Source organism: Desarmillaria tabescens (assembly GCF_030435595.1).
Source record: "Desarmillaria tabescens strain CCBAS 213 chromosome Unknown EV420scaffold_98, whole genome shotgun sequence".
NCBI classification, from domain to species: domain Eukaryota; kingdom Fungi; phylum Basidiomycota; class Agaricomycetes; order Agaricales; family Physalacriaceae; genus Desarmillaria; species Desarmillaria tabescens.
Genome location: NW_026848397.1, coordinates 24,565 through 50,388, shown reverse-complemented (window position 1 = coordinate 50,388; position 25,824 = coordinate 24,565). Strand labels below are relative to the sequence as shown.

Genomic DNA, 25,824 nt, shown 5'->3' with positions numbered 1-25,824 from the left:
TCGGACGTGCATGCTACGAAAGTGGTATTAGAAATATTCCGCCGCATATGCGCCAGTGAGAGAACTCACCAAGATTAAATTCCTGCTATGCTGAATCGTGCATGTCATTCGAGGTCGTCGGTCCGAGTAGCGCCCATGCGATCAACGATGTCTGAAGGAACGGTGTGCAAAGGATGTGTAATGTATAAGAAAGAATGTAAATTCAAAAGAAGGGCAGAAACGGATGAGGGCGAGTGTCCCAGACAACGATTCCTAGCGTCCCGCGGCCGAAATCGAACCAAGTTTCCTCTTGTCGTAAGAACGGAGGGAATATCTAAAAGTCCCAGAGGGTTCCCTGGTTCCGAATTGATTAACAGACGAACTAGACAGATGGGGGAGGACTCACAAAGCAAGGAATCCCAGCCTTCCTTCAGACCTTCCATCATCTCTTTATTTCCCTGAGCATTGGTAGTAATTATTACCACCTCGGCGCCCCAGGCATGATAGATATCCTTGATAATCTTCACGGTATTCGCACGTGTCCCGCGCGCCTTCGAGTCCCAGAGCGTCACTCGGTCGGGATACAGGTGCTTTTTGATCAGTCCAGAGATCTCGGGTCCGAATGTTTTCTCCTGATCAGAGCCCATCCATAACAGATACCTGTATAAATCGCGGTATGAGAACCAGAATTACAGCTGAAGAGTAAGGATATTCACCAGTTGGGGTTCTTCGGAGTAGAGGTACGATCAGTCCGTATCCTTGGAAAGGCTGAAATAGGTACATACCTGAATACATGTAGAGAGGCATGCTCCCAAACCAGTACCGGTACACACCCGGAGACCCTCGTCGGTAAAGACTGGATGTAGCTCCTACAGCAGCAAACTATGAAAACTAGCTTAGAGGCGTTTAAAGGCAGGCAACGACTGTTGTGCAGACCTTAAGTTCCCTTGTCCAGAGATGTGTGGGCGGATTCTCTACAAGTCGGCGCGTGAACTGAACGCTTCATGAGTCTCAATAGCAGTCACCACTGTATATGAACTCACGTCTCCTTGAACGCCGGAAATCAGATAGTGTTCTCCTGATTCAATACCTTCGCTGATTGTGCCGCTGGAACGTTTACGAACGCTTTAAGCTCAGGATCAAATCAGTATTCTTAAGATTGACTTACAAGGCATGGTATTCCATCAACGGTCCTTCGGAGATTCGGCAAACTAAACCTTGACGCATTCCCCGCTTCAGTTTAATTATAGCAACTTTCGGCGATGGCTAGAAAAGAGACTGGGTGAGCAAGGGTACGACTCAGTAACTGACACCAACTCACAATAGTGATTTCCACTGGGACTCTACGAACAGTAAGCCACGGTATGATGATGCTGAAGATGAAGGTCAGGAGGAACTCAGAAATTGCCATACTAAACATACAGAATAGGTCATAAACAGCAAGAACCAGAAGTCTTGTTGGTGCGCCACCTTGCTTACATGGAAGGTCTTTGTGTTCGAATCATAGGCATCGCCGAGGAAAACGAAGACCCAGGCTAGAATGAGTATTGGTCATTTTAGATCCGATCGTACCCCGCAAAGGTTAATAAACATACTGGATACAACGCCAGTCCTGTGGAACAGAAGAGAATGATCAGAGAAGAGGACGGGAAGGAGAAAAGGTGGCTCTCACCATCCAATGAACCGATGGTGGCGCTCGAAAACGCTGACAGATAAGTATAATTAGAAGGTGTAACGACATAAAACTGAAGCCCTTACTTATGATGAGTATTCCTCAACCAGGGCATAGCGGACAGCATGGCAAAACCAACCGCCAAATTCGTCAAAACGCCAAATGCGAGAATGGCGCCGTTGAGACTGAGGCGCTCATGGAAGATCAAGCTGCACTTGAAGATCAACCACATAACGGCCGAAATGGCGCATCCAGAATGAATCCCGCCGACATGTTGTAACGCCGACGAGATGCCAAGGCGGAACCACAGCGGTGGCCACTAAGGAGGCTATTAGCAACGTTCATTTCATGAGGGATAGATCGGCCGTACTTTTGCAAACGCGCTGCATAGGACAAGATATAGAAACCTAGTGAACAGTTCCGTCCGTACCAGAACAGAAAACAAGAGATTCCCAAGGATCCAGGCGCCCGTGTAGTTACGAGGATATTCCCAAGCATGAGTAGCAGCGCAAATGAGCGAAATGAAGTTGAACAGAAAAGCGACGGTGAAAAAGCGCCTGCAAGGGAAACCTGAGTTTAGATTACGAGATTTTTTTTTTGCCACCCACCGATATGTATTATACCACAACCGGAATTTGACCCAACTGCTAACCCGTTTTTTGGTCGGTCTGCGAATGAGGGCCAGCTCATTCGGCGACAGTTCTTTCGACGGAAGTGTAAGAGCGATCGTTTCGAACTTGGCGTGAGGTAGAGGGGGAAGAGGTAAGCACGGATGTGGCAGAGGACCCTTACTACAGGAGTCCTGACTGACTATAGATGGTCGTGAACTCTGGAGAGTAAGGGGAACTGCATAACACTCCTCTGCGATGCCCTTCTCAGCATCGTCGACGGAACAATCGGACGGCATGAAGCTAAAGAATGTGGTTGGAAAGAAAGTGAATGAATATGACCCTTGGTTCGACGTCCGATTTAAATAACGTCGTCATTTTCCGGTTAAAGTGGTCTGTCAGGGACGATTACGAAGTATTGGGAAACAGCCCTTTACATCTGTCACTCCAGACTCGGCGTCCAGACCAATTTTCCCACGTGGACGGCGCTCTTTAGAGGATTGTTATCGGCGTTTCTATGGTTATTTGGTTGTTAGACCACCGAGGCTACCGATGTAATCGAGGAAAACAGGATGGTACAGTAATGATCGTTCGCTGAAGATTAGACCGAGATTGTTTTTCATTGTTGTATTAGTGGGCATCCGACAGCCACGCGTTCGACCTTCAGCTTCAGTTATCACCGTATACTTTTTCCTTAGCTATCGATACTATTTTTTGTAAACCTTGATTGATGTACCGACGGCCGTCAGTAGTCGCAACAAAAACATCCGAAAGAGTGGAAGCAACTTGAATCAGATCAGGTCCACAGGCACATGAAGAGACACTTATTGCTCCGAAAATGATTTCTATAGCGAACGAAATGGAGGCCGATCCGCTGAAAGTCGGCGATAACCAGAAAATGGTTCGGGTCCGCCAACAAATTGTCGGATAGCTGGTATGCTGTGTATTACACATGTATACACAGGTACTGAAGGAACTGCGGGACTGCAACTCACCGAATATATTCCAAGAGTATGGACGGCCCATTGCTTACTGTAGAGGAAACATGCGAGGTCGGCAAGTGGAACTCCTGAGCGAACTTCGGATCTGAGATCTGCAGTTCAATCCGGCTTTACCGGGCCGGGTCGGGCTCTTGACCTGTTCTCAACCTTTATCATGCCAAGTTTTTCGCAAGAACAGCAGTCCTGAGAAATCCCTCGATTTTGGTCCTCGATGGATAATACAGTTGGGTAACTCTTGCGTCTAATATGAGGGTGGAGCCGTACGCCTATTCATGGTATCTTTCGTCATCTATCGGCATACTTAGGCTATGTTACCATTTCTTCTCTGGGGCTCTCGGAGCTTAGCTGTTCCTCTTGGTCCGATAGTTCTCACGCGATAAAGTTGCTCGGCGTGGCTCTTCTTCTTACAATGTGCTGTAGCTCCCGGGAAGCTCGATTAATTTTCACAGCCCATAACATCCGGTATAAAGACTACCTTCATCTGTATTCACATCGATATTCTTTTTCTCTTCTCCTGCCATGGCGGTAGTACATCGGACCAAAAGCGAAGAGATAGCCCTTGGAATGACTCTTCTTGGTTCAATCTTCTCCTCAATGTAGGTCCTCGACCTCACAACTATGCACCTCACATCTAATGCTATCCAGCCTGTATGGAATCTCCCTGTCCCAGACATACACGTATTATAAGCGTTTCCCCAAGGATGCCTTGTCGATTAAGTACATGGTAAGACTTTGTGTATGTCCATCATCCGTTCCTGGTTCACAATAAATGTGTAGGTTGTTATCATGACGTATGTCAACAATTTTTTAACATCGTATTCTTTGTCCATCTAACAAGCGCAAAGGATTATCGATGCAGCATCTGTCGTTTTCATGGCTCACGCCTGTTGGTAAGTCTTAACTAACTACTGTCTTTCAATATGCACCTAAATAAACTGTAGGTATTATTTCGTGACTACGGGACCTTTCCATCTTTATGTCTGGTCTGTGGATATTAGATCCGTCCCATTTCTCTTACTTAATTCAATGGTTAGGAGCCTCAATGTAAGAGTAGTCACCCGATGCTCAAATCAGTTTTTCATTCTTCAAGTTCAGGCAGAACTTGCATTTTCTGTAGCGTCACTTTATTTTTGCAACTTGGGGGATAGTCGCTGACGCTTCGAAGATGTTGATATCAGGTCTTTCAGAAGGGTACGCCTTAAATGCTGCCGTGACTACATACGTCATTGATGAATGGCGACAACAGATTCCTTGCATATCGTGTCTGGTTACGTCAGTCTTCGCCAAAAAACCCCGAGATCCTGAATTTACTGAGATCTTAACTATTATAGTAAGCGGGCGCCGGACGCTCTTGACATTGGTTTTGGTGAGCTTTCTGCCAGGTGATTGTGATTGTGACTAGAACCTACCTCAAACAGCTTTGTTTGGCCCTCGTGCACTTAGGTACGCTGTTGACGCTTGCGATGAGTAAAATGCTAAGTTGCATACAGTAAGCGGCGAAGGTGCGCCCCGGATTTAACAGCTTAATTCCCACCAACCATTGCATGCGCACAGTCGCAGCGGGTCAATCTTTAGCTTTGCACCAGCTTGCGAGATTCGGTAGCGTGAAGGTATTTGAAAGCAACGCTCGGCATCCTGTTAACTGACACTTGTCCGGAAGGTACCACATGTTATACGCCTTGGAAGCGCCGCTCTCTGCGACACCAGTTTGGCAATCTCATTATGCTACTTTTTGCATCAGAAACGCACGGGTTACAAGCAGTAATTAAAATGCTACTTCCGCCGACCTTCATTCATGCCCTTCCAGAACGGACGAGATCATCGATCGTTTAATGATATTTTCTATTAACACCGGGCTGCTAACAAGGTAGCAATCGAAAGCTGCTATGCCGTTTCATCGCCCTGACTATATGATACCCCTTAGCTTTGCTTCAGTGGCCGGCCTTATCACGGTGAGCTCGTCTACCACAACTTCGCACTAATCACGGAACTCTATAACAAAATGCATGCAGTACCTTGTGGTTCCCAAGACATGGGTTTATCTCGCTCTGTGTTTCTTGATCAGTCGGCGTGCGTACATCATTTTTCCGTTCGGAGAAAATTAACCGTTGAGTGTAGTATATGCAAATACTTTTCTGTCCTCGTAAGTTGACATTTTTCCAAAAGGCCAGCAATTTTTTTTTTACTTACTAAAATCAGTTTGAACACTCGGCATATACTACGAACAGCCTCAGATGAGGCAGAAGAATCGCCGGCTATGCCACGGTTTCGCTCGCGCATTTCTCCACGGGCTTTGCTTGCCAGGGAAAAGGTATGCCAGAGCCCTGGTTCTGCGATTAACACTACTCACTCCGTCCTCATCGTTTGTATAGCCGCCTACTCAACTTGATATATTTATAGTGACTGAGACGATTAGTGATGCCTCTAAGGTAAGCCCAGGAAATTACTTGGCCTCGATGGTCGAGACATTGATAAAACTTTACCAGGATGGGGGCCTGGAATACCAAGGCTCCATGCCAAATGCTAGTTGCTCCGCAAGCTTGAATCATTATTGACTTGATTGTATAACCAGAAGTGCAGATCCGTAGTTTACCCGAATATCACATGCGTTAATGACCACTTTCCGAGGATTTCTGCTCACTACGAAAAAGGCTCGGTAAAGCGTTGTTAGGAACAAAGCGCCGTGTAAGGAACGGTCACGTGCCTAACGAGTGAGGAAACCAAGAGTTCCTGAAGCCTTAAAAGGCGCCAAAGGCGCCATAGGTCCTCGTGGAACCGTACTTAGTCGGTGTGGTATGTGAGCTCCCAATTCTGAATCATTCCGAATGTTTAGGCCAGATAAGTTCCAGCGTACATAATGAACATCGCTGCAAGTTCGAAACTGTTGAACTCTACTTGTCTCTCATGGATGGATATGGTTTTTTCGGTGGGCTTGCTGTCGCACATCGTTTTTTCTTTTTTCGGAAGACAGACTTCGGGGAATTCTCATTAGCCACAGCTGAACGGGATGTAGAATTATTGCTTCTCTCGGGTGGATAACATATAAAACGATAAGTACTATTCCACAATTTTGAATTGAATTGAACATAAGGGAGGATGTATGGGCTACATAACAAGAACAGAGCGTGTCAACAATGCAGGGTAATCGTAAACAAGGAAAGCGGATAACAGGGTTGGAAAGCAAGGCAGGTAGCAGTGGACAGCGGCAGGTTCCAGGAGGTTAAGAATTACGAGTATTCATAAAGAATTAACTGAACGGGAAGAAAGAACGTTAACGTCGGATCGTGGGAGGTTCTTGTCAAACAGCTGAGAGGGATGCATGATGAAGGATGGAAAGGTCATAATCAACGCAAACTGGAGCTAGAGAGTCTCTCCGCAAGTGCTTGCACCAAATTGGCTTCAACACCAAACTCTCGAGCAAGGTCGTCGATCTGACCATCACTTTGGACTGCAACGAGCTGTCCATCTTCACTTGGCAGTGATGCAGGGCGCTCATCGTTAGAATTCGCGGCAGAGGGTGAAGCAATAGTGATGCTACTTGGGGTACGGTAACCGCTTTCGGCTTCGCCGTCTTCGTCTTCGATATCAGCGTCTGAGTTATACGAGGACAAGGAGTTGCATTCAGACGTTGAGGACACCTGAACTTCAAGCGCTTCAGATATTTTGCTTATCTGTTGCGATGTGAAGGCTGCGAAAGTGTCAAATGAATCGTCAAACGTATTAGATAACAACCGTACCTTGACAAGACGTGGCAGTTTTAACGACTTGTTCCAGCAAGACGGCACTCGACTCTATAGGGGCATCTTTATCTTGAAGGTCTTCCTTCTCTTGTACGATGCGGCTTAATAAGACTTGTACGGCAGCTACAGAAGGGAACATCAAAAAAGACAGGCAAAGACACTTATCGGCATCGTCACTTACAATAGGTGACATCTGAAACAAGGCGTTAGAAACTGGGTGTTGATAATAGGTAAGAATATCTTACCATATAACATGTCCCTCAGTCCTACTGACCAGAAGACGCGGCTGTCGACATCGGCAGGGAATTTACTGAGGACGCTAATAAGCGAGTGGAAGGGCAAGGAGGGCACTTTTAGGAAGTGTGCCTAAATGCCATGTTAGCAGCCACGTTCATGCAGGTACAAGAAAATTATTACATCTGGGGACCGAATGAGGTACAAGAGGGCAGAGACTTCAGCGTCCGTCATAAGCCCATATTCCAAGGCACTGATGACACGGTCATTATTCAATCCCGCAAGTGATGGATGAGAACCATCGAATGCACCGCGCCACGATGGGAACAACTATCGGGAAAACATCAGAGTTAGTTTCAAGGGAAAGAACGGCAGAAACCAACAGCAGCCATCAATTCCTCCTGGGAACTTCGGGTAACAGTGACGCCTCTGGCCCTTCGTCCCTTGCCAAGGACACTTCCTCGACCTCTACCAGCTCCGACCCTAGAGCTCATATCTCCTCTTACCCTGGAAGACGATGATGTCTCGCCACGAAGAATAGCGGCAGCAATCTCTTCACATTGAACTTCGACAAAAGCATGACTCATGGTCTTGCCTTTGCGATCTAATAGGACATGGCTGCGCTCAACTGGTTGCTGTAACCAAGCCGAAATGCTCGGTGGCGTAATATCCTAGTCATTCAAAATTTAGGTTCGGCTCGTCCAAAGGAACAAGATGGCATACCCAGGGAACATTGTCAATGCGCAAAACAACGTGGTCTTTCAACATATTTTGTTGTCTGGGGCTTTCACCATGATCACGAGAGCGTCGTCGGGTCGCAGGCGGAGGAGTGCTCGCCCTAACGTCATCGTTTCGGAAAAACGCTTGACCTCCAAATTCGAATGCACTTTCCAGGCCTCCCGTAAAGCTGGCGCTTACTGCGCTGCCAGGAGAAGAGAATAGGGGGTCCATGAAGCTTTTGCCTCTACCAACGAATTCGTCATCGCTGCCCGACCTCTGATCATGGTTGCTCTCAACTGAGCTGAAGGACCGACGATCAACTTTTGACTTTTTCTCCGCAGGACCAGACCCGCTGATCAGCTTGAAGTCCTCTACGCCGTTTTTGCAGACAGCGCATTCCATATCCTTTTCCCCTACAATGTTGAGCGCGCTAGTTAAACAAGCCGAACATAATGGATGGTTACAGGGCACAAGGATAGCCAAACGAGGTGGGTTATGACGCGAGCAAACTGAACACGATACGGGATTGCTCTGTGGTTCAGGAACGGGGGTCTTCACAGGCATTTGGTAGGATCCTTGGATAGACGAACTCGATTGGGCGACAGGCAGAGGCATAGAAACGTGGCCAGGTTCCGGATTAGCGATGGTGCGAGAGACTCCAATAGTGGGAAGGGAATGCTCCTGATAGGGCGGTAACCGACGTGCATACGGATATTGATTGCGATATTGCTGGAAGTGCTGTTCCACGCTTTGTGCGATACTGTTGTTCAGCCCAGTGCCAGTCCCGACACCGCCAGCGGCATTGAAAGGATCAGAAAAGTTTGGTTGGCCGTATACAGGCATCATTGGGGCAGGAGGTGGCGCATTATTAGGGGGGAGATATGTGGCGTAATCCTGCTGGTATTGCTGTTGTATATCGTCGTGGCGTGGCAAGAAGTGTTCATGGATTCGTGAGGTTTCGATTTCGAGTTGATAGTCATAATCATAATCGTGCTCAACGTCATTTTCGTCGATATCAAACAAATCCAATGAAAGGTCTAGATTCGTGGATGAGGCCATTTTCTGAGGCGTGTTGGAGACCTGTGTTTCATATCAACTGATGTAAGTCAAGGGTCTAGTGCAACAAAGAAAGAACGTACGACGCCGAAAGCCTCGCGCCTCCTCGTATGCGCTGGATCAGTCAGACTGCCCCTCAGTTTGAGCTGGCGTGCTAAATTACGATTGGGCGGAGGTGTTGCCATCACGGTGCTTTTCAGAGAGGGATTGTTTTTGTGAATAAGGGGAGAGGTTGGAATCATTCGCTGGCCTCGGTTCATCGCAGGAGACGCAGGCGCTTGAGAAGTCGACAAAGCGCGACGCCGCTGATTGGACAGAAAGGGCGGGGGTAGGAGGGCTAAAGAATATATCAGCCATAATGAAAAGCGCAGAACGCTTGGACGCGCCTTCTTCGGCTGTGACAAAGCCAGAATCTTGGGCATCACAGAACGACATATCGGTGACTATATGCGTTATAATTTAGCATAACTGATGCAAAAAGAACACGGTTGATCTGCCCACCATCGTCATCAATGAATTGCGACGCGTCGCAGGTCGATACCTTGATGCCATTTTTACTAGCGCAAGATCGCCAGTTCCGAGCGAGATCAGCGAGGCTCTGATCCCTGGATACGTTGGGAGATGAAGAATAAGATTTTGCGACCTGAGGAGAGGAGAAAGGGAGGTGCTTTAAGCCAGCAGGAAAGTTTCTGACGCTGGCTGGGGTCGTCAATGCTGGGGAAGGGTTCGAGGACGCAAAAGAACGCAGGCTCAGGGGCGTGTACGGTGTTGCAGGCGATGATGGAGAGCGAAGATGGGAATAAGAGAGCGAATGAGAATGAGAATGAGCAGGGCGGTTCGCGCGTTGGGGAGTCGAGGGAGTCATTGCTAAGGTAAAGAAACAAGCGTGGATCTGATCAACAAAACGGGGACAAAGAGTGACAACGCGATTCGTCACGTCACGTGGTATCACGGCCGTGTGTTCGACGCGTCTTATTTCCAGCCTGGCAAGCCGCTTTAGACGCGTCCAACAAACGTCCAACAGAAATATGTTGTATTAGAGTGGTGAGTTTTACCTGGAGTTTCATCCAGCATTAAACAATTTGTATGAATACCATTATGAAGTATTTTCCAGATAGAATTTCTGCCGGATGTAGTTAGCAAATACCACCGCTTTGTGGTCGCCCTGAATCCCCGCCACCACGCCGCCAGGCACTTGTTCCAAGATGAGTGTCCTCAAATCGCGCAATGTGTATCATGGTGATAAATCGGACGCTATGAAGCCATTCAAATTTCTTGGGTTCGTGGGTAAGGAAAGAAGAGCATGTCATTCCACGAAGTCTACTGTTATTCGTTGAAACCCAGAGCTTTTCTCACCCAATACCCTACCATTTGTCGCGCAATATTCGGGGATGACCAGTTTCTGCTTGGATGCACCCTGTTAGTCAACAATATCATGGATGTATTCGACGCTACAGATCACAATTAGCTCCGTAAACTGGGTCCGAAGCAGAAAAGTCGTACGACGATTAATCACCATGCTCGTCCCCGTAAACCCCATGTGCCTCGCCGTCTGGAGGCTTTGCATAGGTCCTGAGAAGTAACCAGTCCATGTTCATGCACTGGGAAAGCTGTGTTGTAGTCCGTGAAGATTTTATCCACGCTTTGTGGCTTCAGTATCCTGACACCTCCGTACTCCCTGTTGTTCAGGATCATCTAACAGAAAAAGCCCATATCCTTTGCGGTGGAGAAGACTCCGTCAAGGCTCCAAGCATTCTCGTCATGTACCTTCACACAATCTTTATGTAAGTCGAGATACAATTCAAGAGAAGCCGGGAGTACGAACTGTTCCCCAAACGGGCTGAGGCCTGAGGTTCCTCGGTTCCTCGAACAGCAGCCTGAAACTCTGTTGCGGCTATCCTAGAAGTGTCAAGGGCGAGATTCCCCGGATTGAAGAAAATGTCGGATATTCTTAAAGGACCAGTGAAATCTCGCTCCAGAAGTGTGCCAAACGTCAGTCCAGTCACAATCTCTAAAACAATTTGCATCGTCATGAGGCCTACATGGTATACGTATGAATTGAATGCATGATGGTAAAGGAAAGACGCGCTGAGGTCAGAATAGAGACATGTGGTACCTGGCTAATTCAGGAGACCTTGCGTGATTATCGCTTGCCGGCGTGCATTGTAGCTTGCATACCTGTAATGCATTTTATCTTTACTAACCTTTGAAATTGTGCTGCCTACCCAGTCCATAAAGGAGGAGCAGGATCGGCATCAAATCCCGCTGTGTGCGTAAGGAGTTGTAGAATGGTGACGTCTTCTTTCCATTCACTGTACAAAGATAGTAAGGAAACAGCATACCTGTTAACGTCCGCTAGCCAGCAAATTGGGAATATATGTTGAAACCGTGCAGTCAAGGCCAATAGCACCACGCTCCAGCTGCTGCAACGCCAGTATAGTTGTGAAGAGTTTGGAGAGCGAAGCTACCACTGTAAAAGCCGACGAAGAAGAAAAAACCCAATAGGTAACATCAATACGAACAATCGTAGATGGTACCCAATTTTGCAGATATCTTCTCCAGATTCTCCAGCTCAGAACCGTTCTCATTAGCATACCTGATAACTTCGCCGACTGCAAAATGGGACACGATTGTGCTCTGATACCCGATCCTGACGCAGTTCAGATAATGGCTGATGGAGACAAGTGGGAGCGAATCACATCACGGTCGCTCCGGGATATACGGGATGTATCTCATTGTACGTAGCAGAAGAGTAGTTTTCTGGGATCAGATGTGCCGATATCTTTTTCTCAAGTTGAACAAACGACCAGGATATCATCCCAACCGACCCGGGCGTGCCATATTTTAGAACCTTGCCCGACACAACTGCACAGGAGATAGTGAGATAGTATATTGATTTGTGTAAAATCTTACGATGGGACCTGCAAGACAATGCCAGCACATTCACAACGAGATCAAATAAGATCATCTTCAATGCTAGGCGGCCCGAGTGACCAGCCTACTAAGCTGATTGTTTGAACCCAAGTAGTACTATCTCATAAATCGATACCGTGACCATCTCGGAAGTACTACAGTGTGGATCCATAAGGGTTGCTGCGGTAGAGGACCTGAGAGAAGCTGGCCGGCCGGATGCTCTCCTGTGAACGATAGGCCTAGGATAAGAGATATAGCCACGATTATCAGTGACGATTCTAGACCCGGCGGTCACTGCCATGTACTTATCAGAAGAGCGCTACACCGAAACCAAGACCTACTTGTAGTGTGTATGGCGCTAGGCAAGACTGGATAGCGCTTGATACTACTGCCGATTTTTTTGAGAAGCGGCCAGATCGGCCCGGTCTTCGACTAGAACTTGTTGGGCAAGAAGTCGGAAGTCGGTCTTCGTCTTGCCAACCAACACTTTACGTCACCCTGGCTTCGAGAAATTACTGTGATACGAACTTCTCTTCGCCAGATCACTGCAATGTACGTACATCGCATCTATGCTATGCCACATTCATGCAGGCTTCGTCCTAGGAATCAACTAGCGAGCCACTACTTATTCATATCAGCCACATTTGCTCATCGTAGATATGTTTCATATGTGTGCTGTTAACAGAGCCCTAATCGAACTGAACGGGACATCAGGGCTCCAATTGTCTGGGCTTGACTTCCTGCCTGATATGAATACAGTACTGTGTCCTGGTGATGAAACCTACGACAGCTTGAGCCGGCATTCGTACTCGCCCTAACGAAACTCCCGGACTGTCGCCACATCTTTCTCATTCAAGAAGGGGCCCCTCACTGCGCTTCACGCCCCACTATGAATGTCCTGGCCTCGAGGAGTTTGAACTTCCCATGCGTAAGTCGTCCATTATCCTGGACATACTATTGTGTCGAGTTGACTGAGTTCCACAGTTCACAACATCCAGTTTCACAGATGTCGATATCTATTCAAACTCAGAGGATCTTGGATGCCATTTCGCCCGTCTGCAGTGTACCCCAAACATTGTGAAGCAGATAGACGATGCGGTGTTTGGTATCTGGGCGGCCGCATATAAAGAGTTGCTTGATCCACCAACCTTTGTGTCCATGGCAAGACAGATAATTGAGTGAGGTCACTCTATTTGAAAGTTATCTCCCGCTGACTACCTCGCACCCAAGCGTTAGAGAAGCAATCGAAGAAGCAAATATGGCACTTATGAATGAACACGTCACGACGCGTAAACGGTTGACTAGGAGGAGATTCCGATTTTCTGGTCGGCCAAAACCAAAGGAACAAAGTATTTCCTCCAAGCTCATGATCTTGAATGAAGTAATAACGAAATTGGCGGTATGTGGATTTCGACTCAGAAATAATCAAAAATAGAACTCATGTGTTATGCTAGATCGTCTTTGAAACTGCAGCATTATTGGAATGTATACCCCACTTGGATTATATGGAGCTACCTTAAACCGCTTCGAGCATGCCCTGTAGAGACGAAGTCACGTATTATGAACTTGCACGAAGACATACCGATAGTACTACTCAGATGTCCAAAATTCCGGGGAAGAAAAGGCATAAGTATGAATGTTGAGACGAAAGTGTACAGATACAAATTCTGATCTTGAAACTCACAGAAAGGGATGAGTACATAGAACTTAGCTTGTTGAGCTAATTGAGCTTGGAAAAGAAGTCAACGGTGATAGTCCAAAGTTGTTCAGCAAGATCGTCATCCCGTGCCACTTTGCTCGGATTGGCGATGTGTGGGGGTTTGTCCTCAAGATAGGCACCTTTGTAATTGTCCCGATTGTCTTTGACGTCCTTTCCCGCGGCTGCAAAGAAAGAGGTATACGAGCCACGGTCTATACTGGTTACGACTGGCACAACCAGCAATTTCCACAGAGGAGCAAGGGGCCACTTGTGAGTAAAGGTGTCGACACTACCAGGGTGAAGTGAGATGACAGTTATAGGTACCGGCGGCTCCGAGATGTCAAGTTGACTTTGAAGAGACTTGGTCCAAAGAATGACCAGCAATTTAGAGTGGGCTGGTTGGAGAGATAAGCTTGACACGCGAGTGCATGATCAATGCGGACACACCGTACCGCCAGAAGCTCGAGAACCACTTCTTGTCATATGATACATTCAAGTCCTGAATCGCGTCGCATTTAAATCCCGAAAGAGCCCATTTATGGGATATGGAAGCGACCTAGGAAAGTTTCTTTGTCAGTTGAATAAAGCATCGAGCAAGATTCGCTTGCATTGATAATTCGGACGTCGGAGTTCGGCTCCCGGGAAGTCGAGATGAGAAAGAGGCAGCAGCGTTTGCGTGAAGACGAAGGGACTAAGATAACTGAACAGAATTTCAAACATGTCTCAACACATCGAGGAGGAATCGTAAGACTAACTTGACGATGACAAGGTTTGACATGCCTATCTAAGAGATAAGCAAGAATTTGCAGCCTGAGATTACTTTGTGACGCACCATCCGGCCCAGCCTCATATGGTCCTAACATCCTGTCATGAGCTGTTAGTTGTATCAGGGTGATCCAGGGTTTTCACGCCTACATGCCGGCATTATTCACTGTTGTGGACGTCAGGATTGAGGGGGTCAAGGAAAAGAGTAGAAAAAGAAAGTTCACCCAGCACGTCCAAACGTTTTTCCTTCCTCATGAACTCTTCAGCAGATTGTCTTGCAAGTCGAGGGTCACTGAGGTCGAGCTTCAACCATACGACATCCCCGTTTCCCGGTTCAAGAGATTCGGTCTTGAGCTTTTCTATAGCCTCCGCTGCCCGTGTCTCGTTTCTTGCTGCAAGATAGACCTCGGCACCAGCACGGGCCAGATGACGGACGGTTCCATAGCCAATACCGGAGCTGGATGTAACCGTTGTAATCACTGACGAACGCCTTCCAGTGACTAGTACTCACTTTCCACCAGTGACAATCACAACCTTGCCCTTCAGATTGACCGTATCAAAGGTAGGCGGCATTGTGGTCGAGGTAAATGATGGGAATTGCGTGTGGACACATGTGCATGGCCCGTGAGATCATTTTCACATAATTTGGTTGGTTCCTGGAAGGAAATTCGCTGATGGCCGTAGTCTAGTATCGAGAGAATGAAGAATATTGACGTATGTTCATTCTCTTGACTTCTAGGTGTCCGTCGATATATTATTGTGGTAGCAAGCCAGTATTGTTCTGTTACGGTAAGACGCGGTAAGCGAACGATCACGTGCACGACGCGTTCCAACATAAACACGCAAACATACTGCAACAAACACAAATTCCAACAACCCTTATTCAGGGAAGCCGACTTTTCACCGCAGACCGCCAGCGACATCCCCCACCTCCTTCATCAATCATTCTCCTCTGTCATTCTCTCTCACTCGCTTCAACGTATGCTTGTATATTAGAGATCATAAATGGCCTCAAATATTCCTGTGCGTCGTCTTCAAATCGCTCTTGACCGTTGCTGACCTGTTTATTAGGTTCGTAGGCCGGTGAGGACGGTGCGCGCCGCCGTCAAGGACATAGAGAATGCCACCGCTCGCGCTTCTAGGATAGCGACGCGCTCAAAAACCATTTCCGTTGCGGGCAAGGACGATGGTACTGTGGTGGCACCACCAAGCAAGCTCAAGGTAACCGAGTCGACGGCGGAGAAGGCGGCTGTTGGGAAGAGGAAGCGCGGCGTCCTGGCTGAGGTTTCTGGACCAAATGGACCGAAAGTGACTATGACGCGGGGAAAAGAGAAGGAGACGAGCAAGCTGGATGGTTCCAAGGTTAAACCAGTTCTGAAGCCAGCACGTCAGCCGTTACGGACGACAGTAGGTTCTCGTGTTGCACCTGTGGCGAGCAAGGAGACAGTCGCTCGGCGTAAATTTACGGTGGCCAGCACGGATAAAGAAGTCGTAGGACACCGCCGCACGATCTCGCACTCTTCGACTAAAGGCGACGAAGCAGCGACTGTCGCTTCCACCTCACAACCTCCCGATGTCATTGATGAAGAAGACGCACCGCGCGTGTTCAAGCGGCGTCACACTACACCAAAAGGGTCACCGCCGCCTTCACCCCGCATAGCTCTCCCGCCTGTACAAGTCGAAGCTGAAGTGGAGACTCGACAATCGATTCCAGATGAGTCACAAGTGGAAGCCGAGCGCGTCGCTGCTCATCTTGAAGACCTCGCAGAAGATGATGAGGATTGGGACGATCTTGATGCTGAAGATGATGATGACCCACTCATGGTATCAGAGTACGTCGTTGAAGTGTGCCAGTACATGAAGGAGGTCGAGGTATGTTGTGGTTCTTCTGTGTTGGTGAAGTTTAGTGACTCTTTGCAGGCCAAAACGTTACCGGACCCAACCTACATGGACCAACAAGAGGAACTCGATTGGAACAAGCGAGCAATTCTCCATGACTGGATGTTGCAAGTCCATACCATGTATCGATGTGTTCCCGAAACATTCTTCCTTTATGTCAACATCTTCGACCGATTTCTCTCACTTCGCCCAATGGTATCCATTTCGCGGCTGCAGCTGGTTGGAATATCGTGTTTCTTTGTGGCCGCCAAATTCGAGGAGAGCATAGCGCCTAGCGTGGAAGACATCGTCAGGCTTGCTGGAGAGCAATATACAGTATCTGAAATGCTAAAGGCGGAGCAGTATGTTCTCAAAACGTTGAATTGGGACCTGAGCTACACAGGACCTATGACTTGGTTGCGCAGAGGAAGTAAGGCTGATGACTTGGAAGTCACTGCGCGAACTATTGCGAAGTATTTACTCGAAGTTGGCTGCATAGAGTGGCGTCCTTGTGGCAACGCCGGCGTCGCTGGTTGCTGCAGCTTCTCTGTGGTTGGCACGTCTCGCTCTTGGTCGAGAAGAATGGGTGAGACCATTGTCGGCCTTACGTTGGTTTGTGCTGAACGTAATCTACAGACACTAAATTTAGCACATTATTCCACATTCAAGGAAAACGAACTTCTTCCTACTGCCAACATTTTGCTTAACCATTTGCTACGTCCGGAGGCTAGGCAATCTGCAACCCTTGTCAAGAAATACTCGTCTAAGAGGTTCGCAAAGGTGAGCGCATTCCGTGTTCAGCTAATATTGGACTAACATGTCTGCAGGCTAGTCTGACCATGCGTAGATGGGTATTGAGCCATTGGCCTGAAGGAAGTCGAGTAGATCTTCCTGCCGTGTTGCCCCTATTAAAAGCCGCAATCCGGGAACGGAGAATCGCGGAGGCAATCCAACAGGCTGAAGAAGAAGAGTTCAACGACAGTGATTGATATTAATAACAGGAAGCAGTACGCACCACTTCCTCTTTTTTTACGCATTCGACGGATCCATCATCGTTATCTCAAAGTTATTTGTATTATTTTTTTGTTTTCCAGCCCAATAATTTATTATCTGTGGACTTAGGCAACGGCCTCGGAAAGACATTAATACAAACACAGCCCTTGTCCCTTCTCTTCAGAGTCGACTGTCGGGTTCTACAGGCTCTTGCAAAATCCGAGTGTTTCCAGCCCTGCATTTGGCCAAGCTATAGAGGGCACAAATTCGGGTTATCTTTTAGTGGCGGCCTATTTTTTCATAACTGGACGCATCACTCAACTGCGGCGGGGGCCTTCAGACTCACGTTATTTCGCTTTCAACCCTAACAAAACTCTTATTCGACCGGGCCAGACTGCGCGATCCTGCATGATTTAAGGTTCCACTGATTTCCGTCGCGGACCGGCGCTGCACTAACGCGCTTATTTCTCCCTTATACTCCCGCTAATGCGCCGTTCGTTGTTCAAACACTACACCTTTCCTGGCCGATGGTAGCTATTCGTACCATATGAATCGCTTCTAAGATGAACACACGTCAAATCATGGGATGAACTGTACGCTTTCTGACGGAAACGAGGCGGGCCGCCAATCCACTTCAACTACTTTTCCGAGGTTTTTTCTGAGCCTTTTCTCATCATGGGATGATTTTCGGTACCTGCTCATGAGGTGGTGGTCCCGCTAAGCGGTCAGTGAAAATTTCTCTCACACTATAAAACCAGGATGTGTCTCGCTGATCCTTCCCTGGGCAATGGTCATGTTGTGCTTCGTCTTTGCTACTACGCTTCTTGCGTCATTATGCTCCACGGTTGCTGGCTTCGGCCTCACTGAAAGTGGAGACTCGTACACTTGTCGATACCTCCGCCGGTTTGATTTTCACTGGTGCGCCTATGGTACCTGATCTACGAAATGTTGCGTTTATGGACTATCCCCCCCAGTTGATTCGACTAGTGGAGACATTACTTCCATGAAGTTCAATGGAATCGAGGTTAGTGCTCGAGTACTGCGCTTCTTCATCTACTTGACATTATGTGCTAGGCGCAAGACTCCAGCAAATATAGTCAGATTGCGTCGGGTATTGACGCTGACTGCTCATGGGTCCGCGGAGGCCATGACAATAACTGTAAGAAGCGCTTTATGATATCATATGTCGTGTACTAAACCATCCTGCCTTCAGATATTACTGTAACTCCATCGGCTTCGTCTGCATATAGTACGAACTCATTCTCTTTTTTCCATAGATCACCTGCACCACCAGCACCCTTATTCAGTATTTATCTCTCCTTTCCCAATGTTGTCACGCTGAACTGGTCCGTTACAGGTACTACGTCGCCAGATACAACGATCCAGCTATTCATATGGCCACCTAGTACGTTTATGATTACCGGCCCTGAAGACTACTAAAAAGAGAATTAGCACTACAGCTGAGCCGTCCGTTGGCGAGCTTCGGTTCATTGCCCGTCTCAGTCAGTCGACGCTCCCCAATGGTTATGAATGTATCAGACATTGTAGGCGGGACTGCTATTGAAGGAAGCGACGTGTACTTGGTCGGCTCCGAAACAAGGTCGAAGTTCTACTCGTCCAGACAGTTTATCGATGACCAAATTCACGGAGTTTCTGGATCAAGCATCGCTGCTTGGATGATTATCCCCGGTACCGGATATGAAAGCAGCTCCGGCGGGCCTTTCATGCGCGACATCGATAACCAAGGAAGTCAGTGACACATTTTTTCCCCTTTGGTCGTCAAACTCACCACAGTTGAATCATGGTTTATTATTGACAGCCTCGCAGCAAGAGCTTTATTTCTGTGAGTTTTATCTTTCATCAATCCGATCTCATGCCGATGTTTTGACGTAGACATGGTAAGGTTCTTTGATTGTTGTGGTCTACGCATCTTAGGCATACGCGTTTAGAACTCCGGACACACACAAACAGAATGTTTGTTATTTTCTTTCAGTATTAATGATAAATGATCTCATGTCAGATAGCGTATCGCATGGGTCTGCATGGTCCTTAGTAAGTCTCGGTGTGCGCGTTCTGAAAATTCATCATCTAATTGATCTTTTTAGTGCTTTATGGTTTACGACTGGATCCACTCCTTCGTCTGACATCGGTAGCCATCGTTCACCTACTGTTTCATCGGATTTTTAATTCAGCACTGTAGATACCTCATTCTGGGATGGCCTTGATGTGACGGGGTGGACCTCCGAAGATGACAGAGGCAGGGTCAAAGGAAGCGCGACCGGATATCCTTCGGCCTACGCCGACTATATGTCGGTCGGTTTCAGTAACAGCGACGCTCAGTACTGGTGAGTGTGGTGTTAATATTCAATTATTCGGGATCTCTCATTGGTCTATTGTTCAGGGTGCGAACGGACTCGTCCGGTGATTTCGTCAGTCCCTATATGAAAGCGGGTACCTACACAATGACGCGTCAGTGAATTTCCTCATTCAATGATTTTTTTGTGAAAGAAACTGATAATTGCCTTCTCGACACAGTATACAAAATGGAATTAGAAGTTGCCACTCAGAGTGTCACCGTTACTGCTGGAAGCGTTGGAACGTCCAATATCGCGTCGACTGAGGCTGTAGGTGTTCTCATTCGGAGATTATTCGACCTTCTAACAACTATAACTTTAGACACCATCCGTGATTTGGCAGATTGGTGAGATTGATGGCACGCCAAGAGGATTCCTAAATGCCGAGTAAGCAACACGGATGTTTTATGTCGCAGCTTCGTTCTGAAATTCTGCAGCTTGATTGAAACGATGCAGTAAGTGGCGCTTGAGCGGTCCCGTTCGCCGATTGAAAGGCACCTTTTTTTTCCAGTCCAAGTGACAGCCGAATGGCTGACTGGGGGCCGGGTACGCGCTTAAACTCTTGCACGCCTATATTACCGGGCTGATTAGCCCTCAGTAACCTTCACCATCGATGATGATGTGGATACGTTCCCCATGGCTATCTTCAAAGTGAGCTGTGAAATCCTTCCATCTCGGATTTCCGTAACAAGTTCTTTTTACACAAGGACATCGGAGCGGTAACGGTGAAATTCACGCTGTCGAGTTCGCAGGGCACGTACCGAAAATTGTCGTAATGCTTGAACGCGGCGATTGAAAGGTCCTTTTAGGTGGCGCCCGAACCCTTGACGTCGCAACCACGCTCGCCTTCGCAGGCAAGTTTCAGCCTATCAGTGTCTCCGTGCATGATATGACGTTGTCCCTTGCTTCTAGGTGGTCGCCCTGTAGTCACCGTCAACAGTTGGACGAGCTCTACGCCGTCTGTTCCAGATCAACCAGATTCAAGAGGTATGCTCCCTCCATCATTTTTAAATGACTGACATACCTTGGATAAGGTGTAACCCGTGGTACATGGCGTGGAAATGTAAGCGTTGTCAAGCACTTAGGCCGTTGAACTTCTATTGATAAATCTGACAGAACATCATGTATACATACTCAATCCGTACGTTCAATGTCTTGTTCCTGTCACGCTACACATGGCTGACTGTGGGCTCTAGCTTCTGGTTATCTGAACACCGGATCGACTGTAAACACTCTCACTATTACTGTTGCTTCTGGGTCTTCTGGGTCAGACTTTTTGTGAGCCTCTTGACCCAACTCATGTTTCGTTGCACCCCACTAACCCCGACCTAGGTCTCCCAATGTTGTCCTCGACGGCTTGAGACTGTACTAGGCCTATGAACGGGATTCTAGTTTTTTTTTATTTTTTTTCTTGCCGACTTGGATTTTCCTGTCTGGCAGGAGGCACTAGTACTTACGGTCGGAAAATTCCTACTTATATCTATTGAATACATTATCATTCATAAGATCACAAATTTTTCATTTTTCTTGTCTCGTCCGTCATGATGCGTACATGGCGGATTTCAGAGATCTTCACCGAAGCGTAGATGTGAGCTGACTCGGAGCTGACAGACGTATCCGACACTCCACGTAGTCTTCTGAGCACTAAACATGAGCTTGTGACGGTGCATGTCATATGGGTACTCCCGCTCTGTACCTCTACCTTCAGTAAAGTGAAGGTGACCAGGGTCAGTCCCTCGGCGCAGGGTCAGCCCGGCAAGCGTATCGGCCCGTCCAAAGAAAAAGAAAAGAGGGAAATGGCGTGGAATTAAGGCACCGCGGCAGGCAAAGTGCCTTGCTTCGGACCGTCTCGAATTCGTTGTCTCCGCCTTCGAGAAGCATGCGGTAGGGTGGTCGGTCGCAGGTTTCCCACCTCATTTGATTTTTCGGAGATGAGGTACAATTCTCCTAATGGCAAGGTTTTCTGCAGCTGATCAGGCAAATTAATAAAAATGCATGATTGAAGGGTTCACAAGGTTCTGATGCCGGCAGCGTGTTGCTGTTCTCCCTTTTCCTCTCCCTTCCAACTTGCATAGACCTGTGAGGCCACTGGTCGTCTCGACCGGATGGTGATCGCTAACTGAAGTGTAACATGCTACCCTTCGCACTCAAGGTGGTATGGATGGTGCTATCACTCACAGGTGGGCGACTTGTGATCTACCTCGCGCTATCTTTACTGAGGCTCGATGTCAAATCCCCCCAGGCCTTGCTAGCTGCTGGGCAGTCCTTATGCTTTTTGCAGGTTGCATTGAATCATATTGGGGCCCTCTGATCTACTGCATCGCTTGCACGCTGATGCAAATCATTTTCTGTATTGGTAAAATCCGGAATGTCGTGAATTTCGTTGGAGTTAATTGTTGACGCCATCGATGTAGGGATGGCTTGGAGGATGGATCCTTACGCTATGCCTCGGGCATTCTGCCTTGGTGGGTTGTCCTCCTACTCTTCCATTGTCCTGCTCCCTGACTCTGTATCAGCCCAAACTATCATTCTCGGGTTTTCTACTTATGTGATGACTGGCGTCTGCGCGTCTTTTTGTATCGCTACGTGTATAACTGTATGGAAGCCCAAATCATGGGCGGATGCGGAGCGCTCGTACGTGATCAGCCGGAGACGATTGCATAATTTTCATTAACCATTGACTGCAGGGTATTGGTGTGGCGGAATCACTACTATTTTACGCTCCTGGTCTTTCCTATTGTTGCCACAATAGTAGAGATCGTCATTATCATCAAATTGGATGCTGTCAAACCCACTGACGACCTCCACTGTGATGCATCAGACCCTATATGGTGAGTGATGATCAACGTCAAATGGTTCCGAGTCATCTCAGTCGCCCTCTCACGATAGGGTGAGATTTTTCGGTTATGCAGGCACACCACTACTTCTCGCAGTACCCGTTTTGTTCTTCTCTGTCAAGTCCATCGTGCGATCCTTGAAGACGAGCAGACACATCCAGCGTTCCCGTTCAGAGGAGCTCGAGAACCAACGGGTTCACTCATTTCCGCGATTACCTTGGAGATTCTACAGTCATCGAATAGTACCCAAGGTTGCTCCATCACCTTGTCCGTCTTCTATGAAGGCCACGCCCTCTGGTCACGAACTCGATTCACCAGGTTGGTTCAGTCCCACGCATCTGGTTCATCTACTGATCCTCCCACCTGTAGATCGCACGAGCTTTTCTCACTCTTCTCTATTTCCACCGGATACAGACGTCCTCGACTCCCCTGTATCCTCTTCTTTCCCTACCTTCGCCACTGTTGACCCCCCACCCCCGACTATACGACGAGATGGTCCACGACATCCTGATTTCTCTGCTATCATAGGAAATGACTGGAACGAAATAGCCCTTGCGACGCCTGAAGAGTCCGACCAAGATAAGACGAGCTCGTTGGTGTGGACTCGCCCCGGAGACGATGATATCCAACTTGAATCCAATGATTGTGGGGGAGAGAAGCTCGATGACTTGGATTCATTGGATATTTCATGTAGCGACTTTGACTATAGATCGCCCTACTCTAAAACGCTGTCCTTTGGCGGTATGGACTTCTATTACATACTGGGAACGGATGCTAATTATACTGTTTACAGCTATGCCCAAGCGAAAGAAACGACTTGCATACCTATCACCGGCAATATGGCGTATAATGTTCTTTCAAGTGTAAGTTTCACCTCAGATGTGCGGGATATTTGTTCATTCAAACCATTTCCACAGTGCCTTCACTATCGTTCTTCTCCTTACTTGTATATCCACCCTAGTTGATGTTGTTGCCGGCCACGAAACACCAACACCTTTTGGAACGCAGCACGTGGCACTGCTTCTATCTGCCTGGGGACCAGCCCTAGTGTTCGGTGGGCATTTCAGAGAAATGCGAGTTAGGCTACGAAATGCTGACACGAGGTCGCCAGGTCTCTTCCCTGGAGTGATGCGGAAGCTTATGTTCTGGAGATCAAGTAATTCATGAGATGCCTCGTTAGGTCCGAGTTGACTAATCTGTATCATTGTTAGCTATGTAGAAGAAGAATTCTAAGTACAAGGCCGGCGCCGTAATCTCTGAATAATAATGATAGATAATAGGACAACAGCTAGAATACAGCTTATTAGTGTAGAATCGATTAGCTTGATTCTTGACAAAGCATCTTGAGTATAAGGGTGAGCAGACTGAGTAGATATTACTCGTGCGTTAAAGAATACATCGTATCCACCTATACGAGTAAACGTAACTAGATGGTGTGTCTAAAGAGATCCAAAATGATACATCTGTCTATAGGCGTCGTATATCATTTCCTATATCGTAAACGTCAGTCCCAACCACGAAATGAAAAACATAGCAAGCAGGCAACATGAATCACAACCAGAGGTTAAATAATCCGACCAGCAAAATCGCGGCTATCGCGCGCATCATATTGGCCTGACGGCCTTCTGCACTTCCAGGGAAGAACAGGCTCGAAGCCGTAGGCGTCGAAGGCACCAGCAAGCTTGTCGGAAGCCCGGTGGGCGCCGAAGTCGAAATGCTCACCAGCGCATTCGGTGTGGGCGCAGGTGCTCCAGTAGTATAAGCGCGAATGTAGGATATTTCAAAATAGGCATCATTGAAAGTGGAACCAGGCCCCACAACGCTGTCGGCGTACTGGGGGATCGTCAGCCACTTCACAGCGAGAAAGACAAATACGCACGCATGTGCCTGTGCCAGATCCGCACGAAGGGAAGTACAAATTTGAAAGGCCGGCCCTATAAAGAATGTAAGTTCTGTAATGGAAGATCTAAACAATAGGGTTCTTTTACCATTGTCCACAAAGAGTTATGTCAAGGACTAAGTTCTGAGCAGAAAAGAATTCTGGGATATTACAGTAAGTCGCCGGGTAGCTAGCGGAAGGCGGTCCCCAATCAGAAAGGTCAACGCCTGTCGATGCTGTTGTTGCAGATATCGAAGCAGGAACGTTCGGCCGCTAAATGCGAATGATTTAGGGGCGCTGAGCAACAATGAGTAAAGTTCTAACGTACGCTCCAGAACCAGATGCTGTGCATGATGTATGTTTAGCGATCAACAACCGCGAATAAGTTGAAACTTACAAAATTCTATACATAAACACGTATTAGTATTACGACATTGAGAAAAAACACCACTGAAAACTCACCCAGAAACGTCGAACTGTGTAGCCCATACCCCTCCACCGGCTTCAGCGAGACCAGTGTACAAACTGTTTTCCTTCAACTCGAGAACCGTACAACCAGAAGAGAGAGAACAGTCCGTTTGAGTAGTTGCTCCACTTTGATACTGTAGGTTTTCGGGAACATGCTGGCACCCAGATGTCGTATGTAGAGCCATTTGATTATTGGGCATCAGATTAATGGCTTCGATTATACTGCGGAATGGGTGGATAAGGAAACTTCAAAGAATAAACGCTTGGACATGACCCACTCAATCTCGCCTCCCACGGGCCATTCATCTTGATAGCCTTTGGTCCAAAAAGCGGGCCAAACCTACGACGAACACGTCCGTCAATTCAAGAGGGTTGGGTAGATTGTAAAAGCAAGCGTACCGAACATCCAAATGGGATATGTTTGACATCGATGATCCACAAGCTGCCAACATCGTATATGTCTTGGGACGTTATCCGTACCTACAGAATCATTTAGGATACGAAGCAGGACACGATGAGCAACCTCACCGAATTCCGCTTTTGGCCATACACCACATTGTGCATGTTGTCGACTTTTATAATTGCATTCCCCGCATTGTTTACATACGCTAGGCCTTGAGCAAAGGCATCCGCCTTGCTAAGCCACCATACATCCCCTTGCACTCTCTTCAATACCAAGCCACATGTTGAAGGAGGGGAAAACACGCACCCAACGTGAGATTATCCCAGTTCCCAAAAAAGTCCCATCGGTCGAAGAAAGTGCTGCCCGAGTAATCCCGTACAATGTCATAGGCGCTGCCTAGCTGGCAGTAAAAAAGAACGTGGAGGATCAGCAGTTGTAAGCAGGAATTTCTAGGCCAAATCATGGGGGGAAGGGAAGAAGGTTGGCTCACAAGGAGCAGGAGCGGCTGGAAGGGTGGAAGTGGAGGAAGAATGGAACGATGTCATGATTTATATAAATTTATGTTGTATATGGTGCCCTTCTGCAGCGTGTCGGATCAGCGGCGGTGCAAACACGCGTTGGATCA

General features: G+C 47.7%; 10 protein-coding genes across 10 annotated transcripts; 5 read left to right on the top strand and 5 right to left on the bottom strand.

Annotated features, from left to right (window-relative positions):
• Positions 1-104: 104 nt before the first annotated feature.
• Positions 105-2,558, bottom strand: EV420DRAFT_1651471 (uncharacterized protein; the record flags this gene model as incomplete). Its single annotated transcript, XM_060478554.1, has 14 exons — positions 105-334; positions 386-639; positions 696-706; positions 765-848; positions 916-972; positions 1,023-1,104; positions 1,148-1,245; positions 1,301-1,375; positions 1,459-1,514; positions 1,575-1,591; positions 1,652-1,684; positions 1,738-1,970; positions 2,022-2,208; positions 2,260-2,558. 14 exons carry the CDS (start codon positions 2,556-2,558, stop codon positions 105-107), a joined length of 1,716 nt encoding a protein of 571 aa, XP_060322896.1.
• Positions 2,559-3,352: 794 nt separating this feature from the next.
• EV420DRAFT_1210959 (uncharacterized protein) lies at positions 3,353-5,880 on the top strand. The gene is made up of 21 exons (XM_060466376.1): positions 3,353-3,856; positions 3,906-3,984; positions 4,038-4,051; positions 4,106-4,150; positions 4,202-4,243; positions 4,295-4,304; positions 4,356-4,373; positions 4,426-4,451; positions 4,507-4,532; positions 4,592-4,626; positions 4,679-4,703; positions 4,751-4,762; positions 4,815-4,870; positions 4,921-5,021; positions 5,068-5,127; positions 5,185-5,212; positions 5,273-5,330; positions 5,379-5,403; positions 5,460-5,571; positions 5,633-5,689; positions 5,747-5,880. Exons 1-21 carry the CDS (start codon positions 3,780-3,782, stop codon positions 5,813-5,815), a joined length of 975 nt encoding a protein of 324 aa, XP_060322895.1. The 5' UTR covers positions 3,353-3,779; the 3' UTR covers positions 5,816-5,880.
• Positions 5,881-6,221: 341 nt separating this feature from the next.
• EV420DRAFT_1585821 (uncharacterized protein) lies at positions 6,222-9,877 on the bottom strand (the record flags this gene model as incomplete). The annotated part of the gene is made up of 10 exons (XM_060474799.1): positions 6,222-6,948; positions 6,998-7,123; positions 7,182-7,193; positions 7,246-7,366; positions 7,418-7,564; positions 7,618-7,905; positions 7,958-9,034; positions 9,094-9,347; positions 9,397-9,453; positions 9,512-9,877. Coding segments are annotated over 10 exons (2,792 nt in total), but the record flags the coding sequence as incomplete, so codon positions are not given.
• A 312-nt stretch (positions 9,878-10,189) lies between these two features.
• Positions 10,190-12,366, bottom strand: EV420DRAFT_1631770 (putative beta-lactamase). Its single transcript, XM_060476167.1, has 13 exons — positions 12,265-12,366; positions 11,924-12,217; positions 11,710-11,875; positions 11,533-11,660; positions 11,361-11,480; positions 11,236-11,311; positions 11,145-11,188; positions 10,882-11,048; positions 10,836-10,850; positions 10,711-10,777; positions 10,595-10,677; positions 10,514-10,562; positions 10,190-10,461 (listed from the first exon to the last, which is right to left on the bottom strand). The coding sequence occupies exons 2-13, from the start codon at positions 11,976-11,978 to the stop codon at positions 10,337-10,339; spliced, it is 1,095 nt and encodes a 364-aa protein (XP_060322893.1). The 5' UTR covers positions 11,979-12,217; positions 12,265-12,366; the 3' UTR covers positions 10,190-10,336.
• A 152-nt stretch (positions 12,367-12,518) lies between these two features.
• EV420DRAFT_1210851 (uncharacterized protein) lies at positions 12,519-13,543 on the top strand. Its single transcript, XM_060466375.1, has 4 exons — positions 12,519-12,851; positions 12,908-13,101; positions 13,154-13,322; positions 13,378-13,543. The coding sequence occupies exons 1-4, from the start codon at positions 12,813-12,815 to the stop codon at positions 13,441-13,443; spliced, it is 468 nt and encodes a 155-aa protein (XP_060322892.1). The 5' UTR covers positions 12,519-12,812; the 3' UTR covers positions 13,444-13,543.
• Positions 13,544-15,183, bottom strand: EV420DRAFT_1736230 (uncharacterized protein). The gene is made up of 7 exons (XM_060480033.1): positions 14,899-15,183; positions 14,612-14,844; positions 14,538-14,553; positions 14,455-14,486; positions 14,341-14,402; positions 14,070-14,178; positions 13,544-14,017 (listed from the first exon to the last, which is right to left on the bottom strand). Exons 1-7 carry the CDS (start codon positions 14,958-14,960, stop codon positions 13,644-13,646), a joined length of 888 nt encoding a protein of 295 aa, XP_060322891.1. The 5' UTR covers positions 14,961-15,183; the 3' UTR covers positions 13,544-13,643.
• A 19-nt stretch (positions 15,184-15,202) lies between these two features.
• EV420DRAFT_1585806 (g2/mitotic-specific cyclin cdc13) lies at positions 15,203-17,514 on the top strand. The gene is made up of 6 exons (XM_060474798.1): positions 15,203-15,410; positions 15,459-16,259; positions 16,308-16,738; positions 16,767-16,851; positions 16,902-17,045; positions 17,093-17,514. The coding sequence occupies exons 1-6, from the start codon at positions 15,393-15,395 to the stop codon at positions 17,252-17,254; spliced, it is 1,641 nt and encodes a 546-aa protein (XP_060322890.1). The 5' UTR covers positions 15,203-15,392; the 3' UTR covers positions 17,255-17,514.
• Positions 17,515-18,261: 747 nt separating this feature from the next.
• Positions 18,262-20,984, top strand: EV420DRAFT_1623273 (Rhamnogalacturonase B, N-terminal-domain-containing protein; the record flags this gene model as incomplete). The annotated part of the gene is made up of 24 exons (XM_060475925.1): positions 18,262-18,282; positions 18,333-18,392; positions 18,536-18,564; positions 18,616-18,663; positions 18,711-18,760; positions 18,798-19,007; positions 19,078-19,101; positions 19,152-19,156; positions 19,208-19,232; positions 19,283-19,310; positions 19,364-19,407; positions 19,459-19,603; positions 19,660-19,727; positions 19,794-19,882; positions 19,935-19,999; positions 20,124-20,158; positions 20,211-20,263; positions 20,320-20,365; positions 20,422-20,466; positions 20,525-20,599; positions 20,647-20,675; positions 20,729-20,753; positions 20,809-20,890; positions 20,945-20,984. 24 exons carry the CDS (start codon positions 18,262-18,264, stop codon positions 20,982-20,984), a joined length of 1,341 nt encoding a protein of 446 aa, XP_060322889.1.
• A 1,044-nt stretch (positions 20,985-22,028) lies between these two features.
• Positions 22,029-23,616, top strand: EV420DRAFT_1651463 (uncharacterized protein; the record flags this gene model as incomplete). The annotated part of the gene is made up of 8 exons (XM_060478553.1): positions 22,029-22,077; positions 22,129-22,246; positions 22,300-22,443; positions 22,502-22,767; positions 22,819-23,190; positions 23,243-23,312; positions 23,367-23,503; positions 23,561-23,616. The coding sequence occupies 8 exons, from the start codon at positions 22,029-22,031 to the stop codon at positions 23,614-23,616; spliced, it is 1,212 nt and encodes a 403-aa protein (XP_060322888.1).
• Positions 23,617-23,707: 91 nt separating this feature from the next.
• EV420DRAFT_1210652 (glycoside hydrolase family 16 protein) lies at positions 23,708-25,771 on the bottom strand. Its single transcript, XM_060466374.1, has 10 exons — positions 25,506-25,771; positions 25,325-25,452; positions 25,196-25,276; positions 25,075-25,136; positions 24,791-25,018; positions 24,726-24,731; positions 24,657-24,672; positions 24,438-24,601; positions 24,329-24,383; positions 23,708-24,282 (listed from the first exon to the last, which is right to left on the bottom strand). The coding sequence occupies exons 1-10, from the start codon at positions 25,660-25,662 to the stop codon at positions 24,001-24,003; spliced, it is 1,179 nt and encodes a 392-aa protein (XP_060322887.1). The 5' UTR covers positions 25,663-25,771; the 3' UTR covers positions 23,708-24,000.
• Positions 25,772-25,824: the final 53 nt, after the last annotated feature.

Coding starts and splice junctions, on each gene's coding strand:
- EV420DRAFT_1210959 (XM_060466376.1), top strand. CDS start 3,780: ATGGCGGTAGTACATCGGACCAAAAGCGAAGAGATAGCCCTTGGAATG. Junction 4,533..4,591: donor TGCATATCGTGTCTGGTTAC/GTCAGTCTTCGC, acceptor TAACTATTATAG/TAAGCGGGCGCCGGACGCTC. Junction 5,128..5,184: donor AACACCGGGCTGCTAACAAG/GTAGCAATCGAA, acceptor GATACCCCTTAG/CTTTGCTTCAGTGGCCGGCC.
- EV420DRAFT_1631770 (XM_060476167.1), bottom strand. CDS start 11,978: ATGATCTTATTTGATCTCGTTGTGAATGTGCTGGCATTGTCTTGCAGG. Junction 11,661..11,709: donor TATCCCGGAGCGACCGTGAT/GTGATTCGCTCC, acceptor GAACTGCGTCAG/GATCGGGTATCAGAGCACAA. Junction 10,462..10,513: donor GAGCATGGTGATTAATCGTC/GTACGACTTTTC, acceptor TGTGATCTGTAG/CGTCGAATACATCCATGATA.
- EV420DRAFT_1210851 (XM_060466375.1), top strand. CDS start 12,813: ATGAATGTCCTGGCCTCGAGGAGTTTGAACTTCCCATGC. Junction 13,102..13,153: donor ATGGCAAGACAGATAATTGA/GTGAGGTCACTC, acceptor CTCGCACCCAAG/CGTTAGAGAAGCAATCGAAG. Junction 13,323..13,377: donor AAGTAATAACGAAATTGGCG/GTATGTGGATTT, acceptor GTGTTATGCTAG/ATCGTCTTTGAAACTGCAGC.
- EV420DRAFT_1736230 (XM_060480033.1), bottom strand. CDS start 14,960: ATGCCGCCTACCTTTGATACGGTCAATCTGAAGGGCAAGGTTGTGATT. Junction 14,403..14,454: donor ATATGAGGCTGGGCCGGATG/GTGCGTCACAAA, acceptor TCTCTTAGATAG/GCATGTCAAACCTTGTCATC. Junction 14,018..14,069: donor CTCGAGCTTCTGGCGGTACG/GTGTGTCCGCAT, acceptor CTCTCCAACCAG/CCCACTCTAAATTGCTGGTC.
- EV420DRAFT_1585806 (XM_060474798.1), top strand. Junction 16,739..16,766: donor ACTGCGCGAACTATTGCGAA/GTATTTACTCGA, acceptor GGCTGCATAGAG/TGGCGTCCTTGTGGCAACGC. Junction 17,046..17,092: donor CGTCTAAGAGGTTCGCAAAG/GTGAGCGCATTC, acceptor ACATGTCTGCAG/GCTAGTCTGACCATGCGTAG.
- EV420DRAFT_1210652 (XM_060466374.1), bottom strand. CDS start 25,662: ATGATTTGGCCTAGAAATTCCTGCTTACAACTGCTGATCCTCCACGTT. Junction 25,019..25,074: donor CCCGTGGGAGGCGAGATTGA/GTGGGTCATGTC, acceptor CCCATTCCGCAG/TATAATCGAAGCCATTAATC. Junction 24,384..24,437: donor ATAACTCTTTGTGGACAATG/GTAAAAGAACCC, acceptor CATTCTTTATAG/GGCCGGCCTTTCAAATTTGT.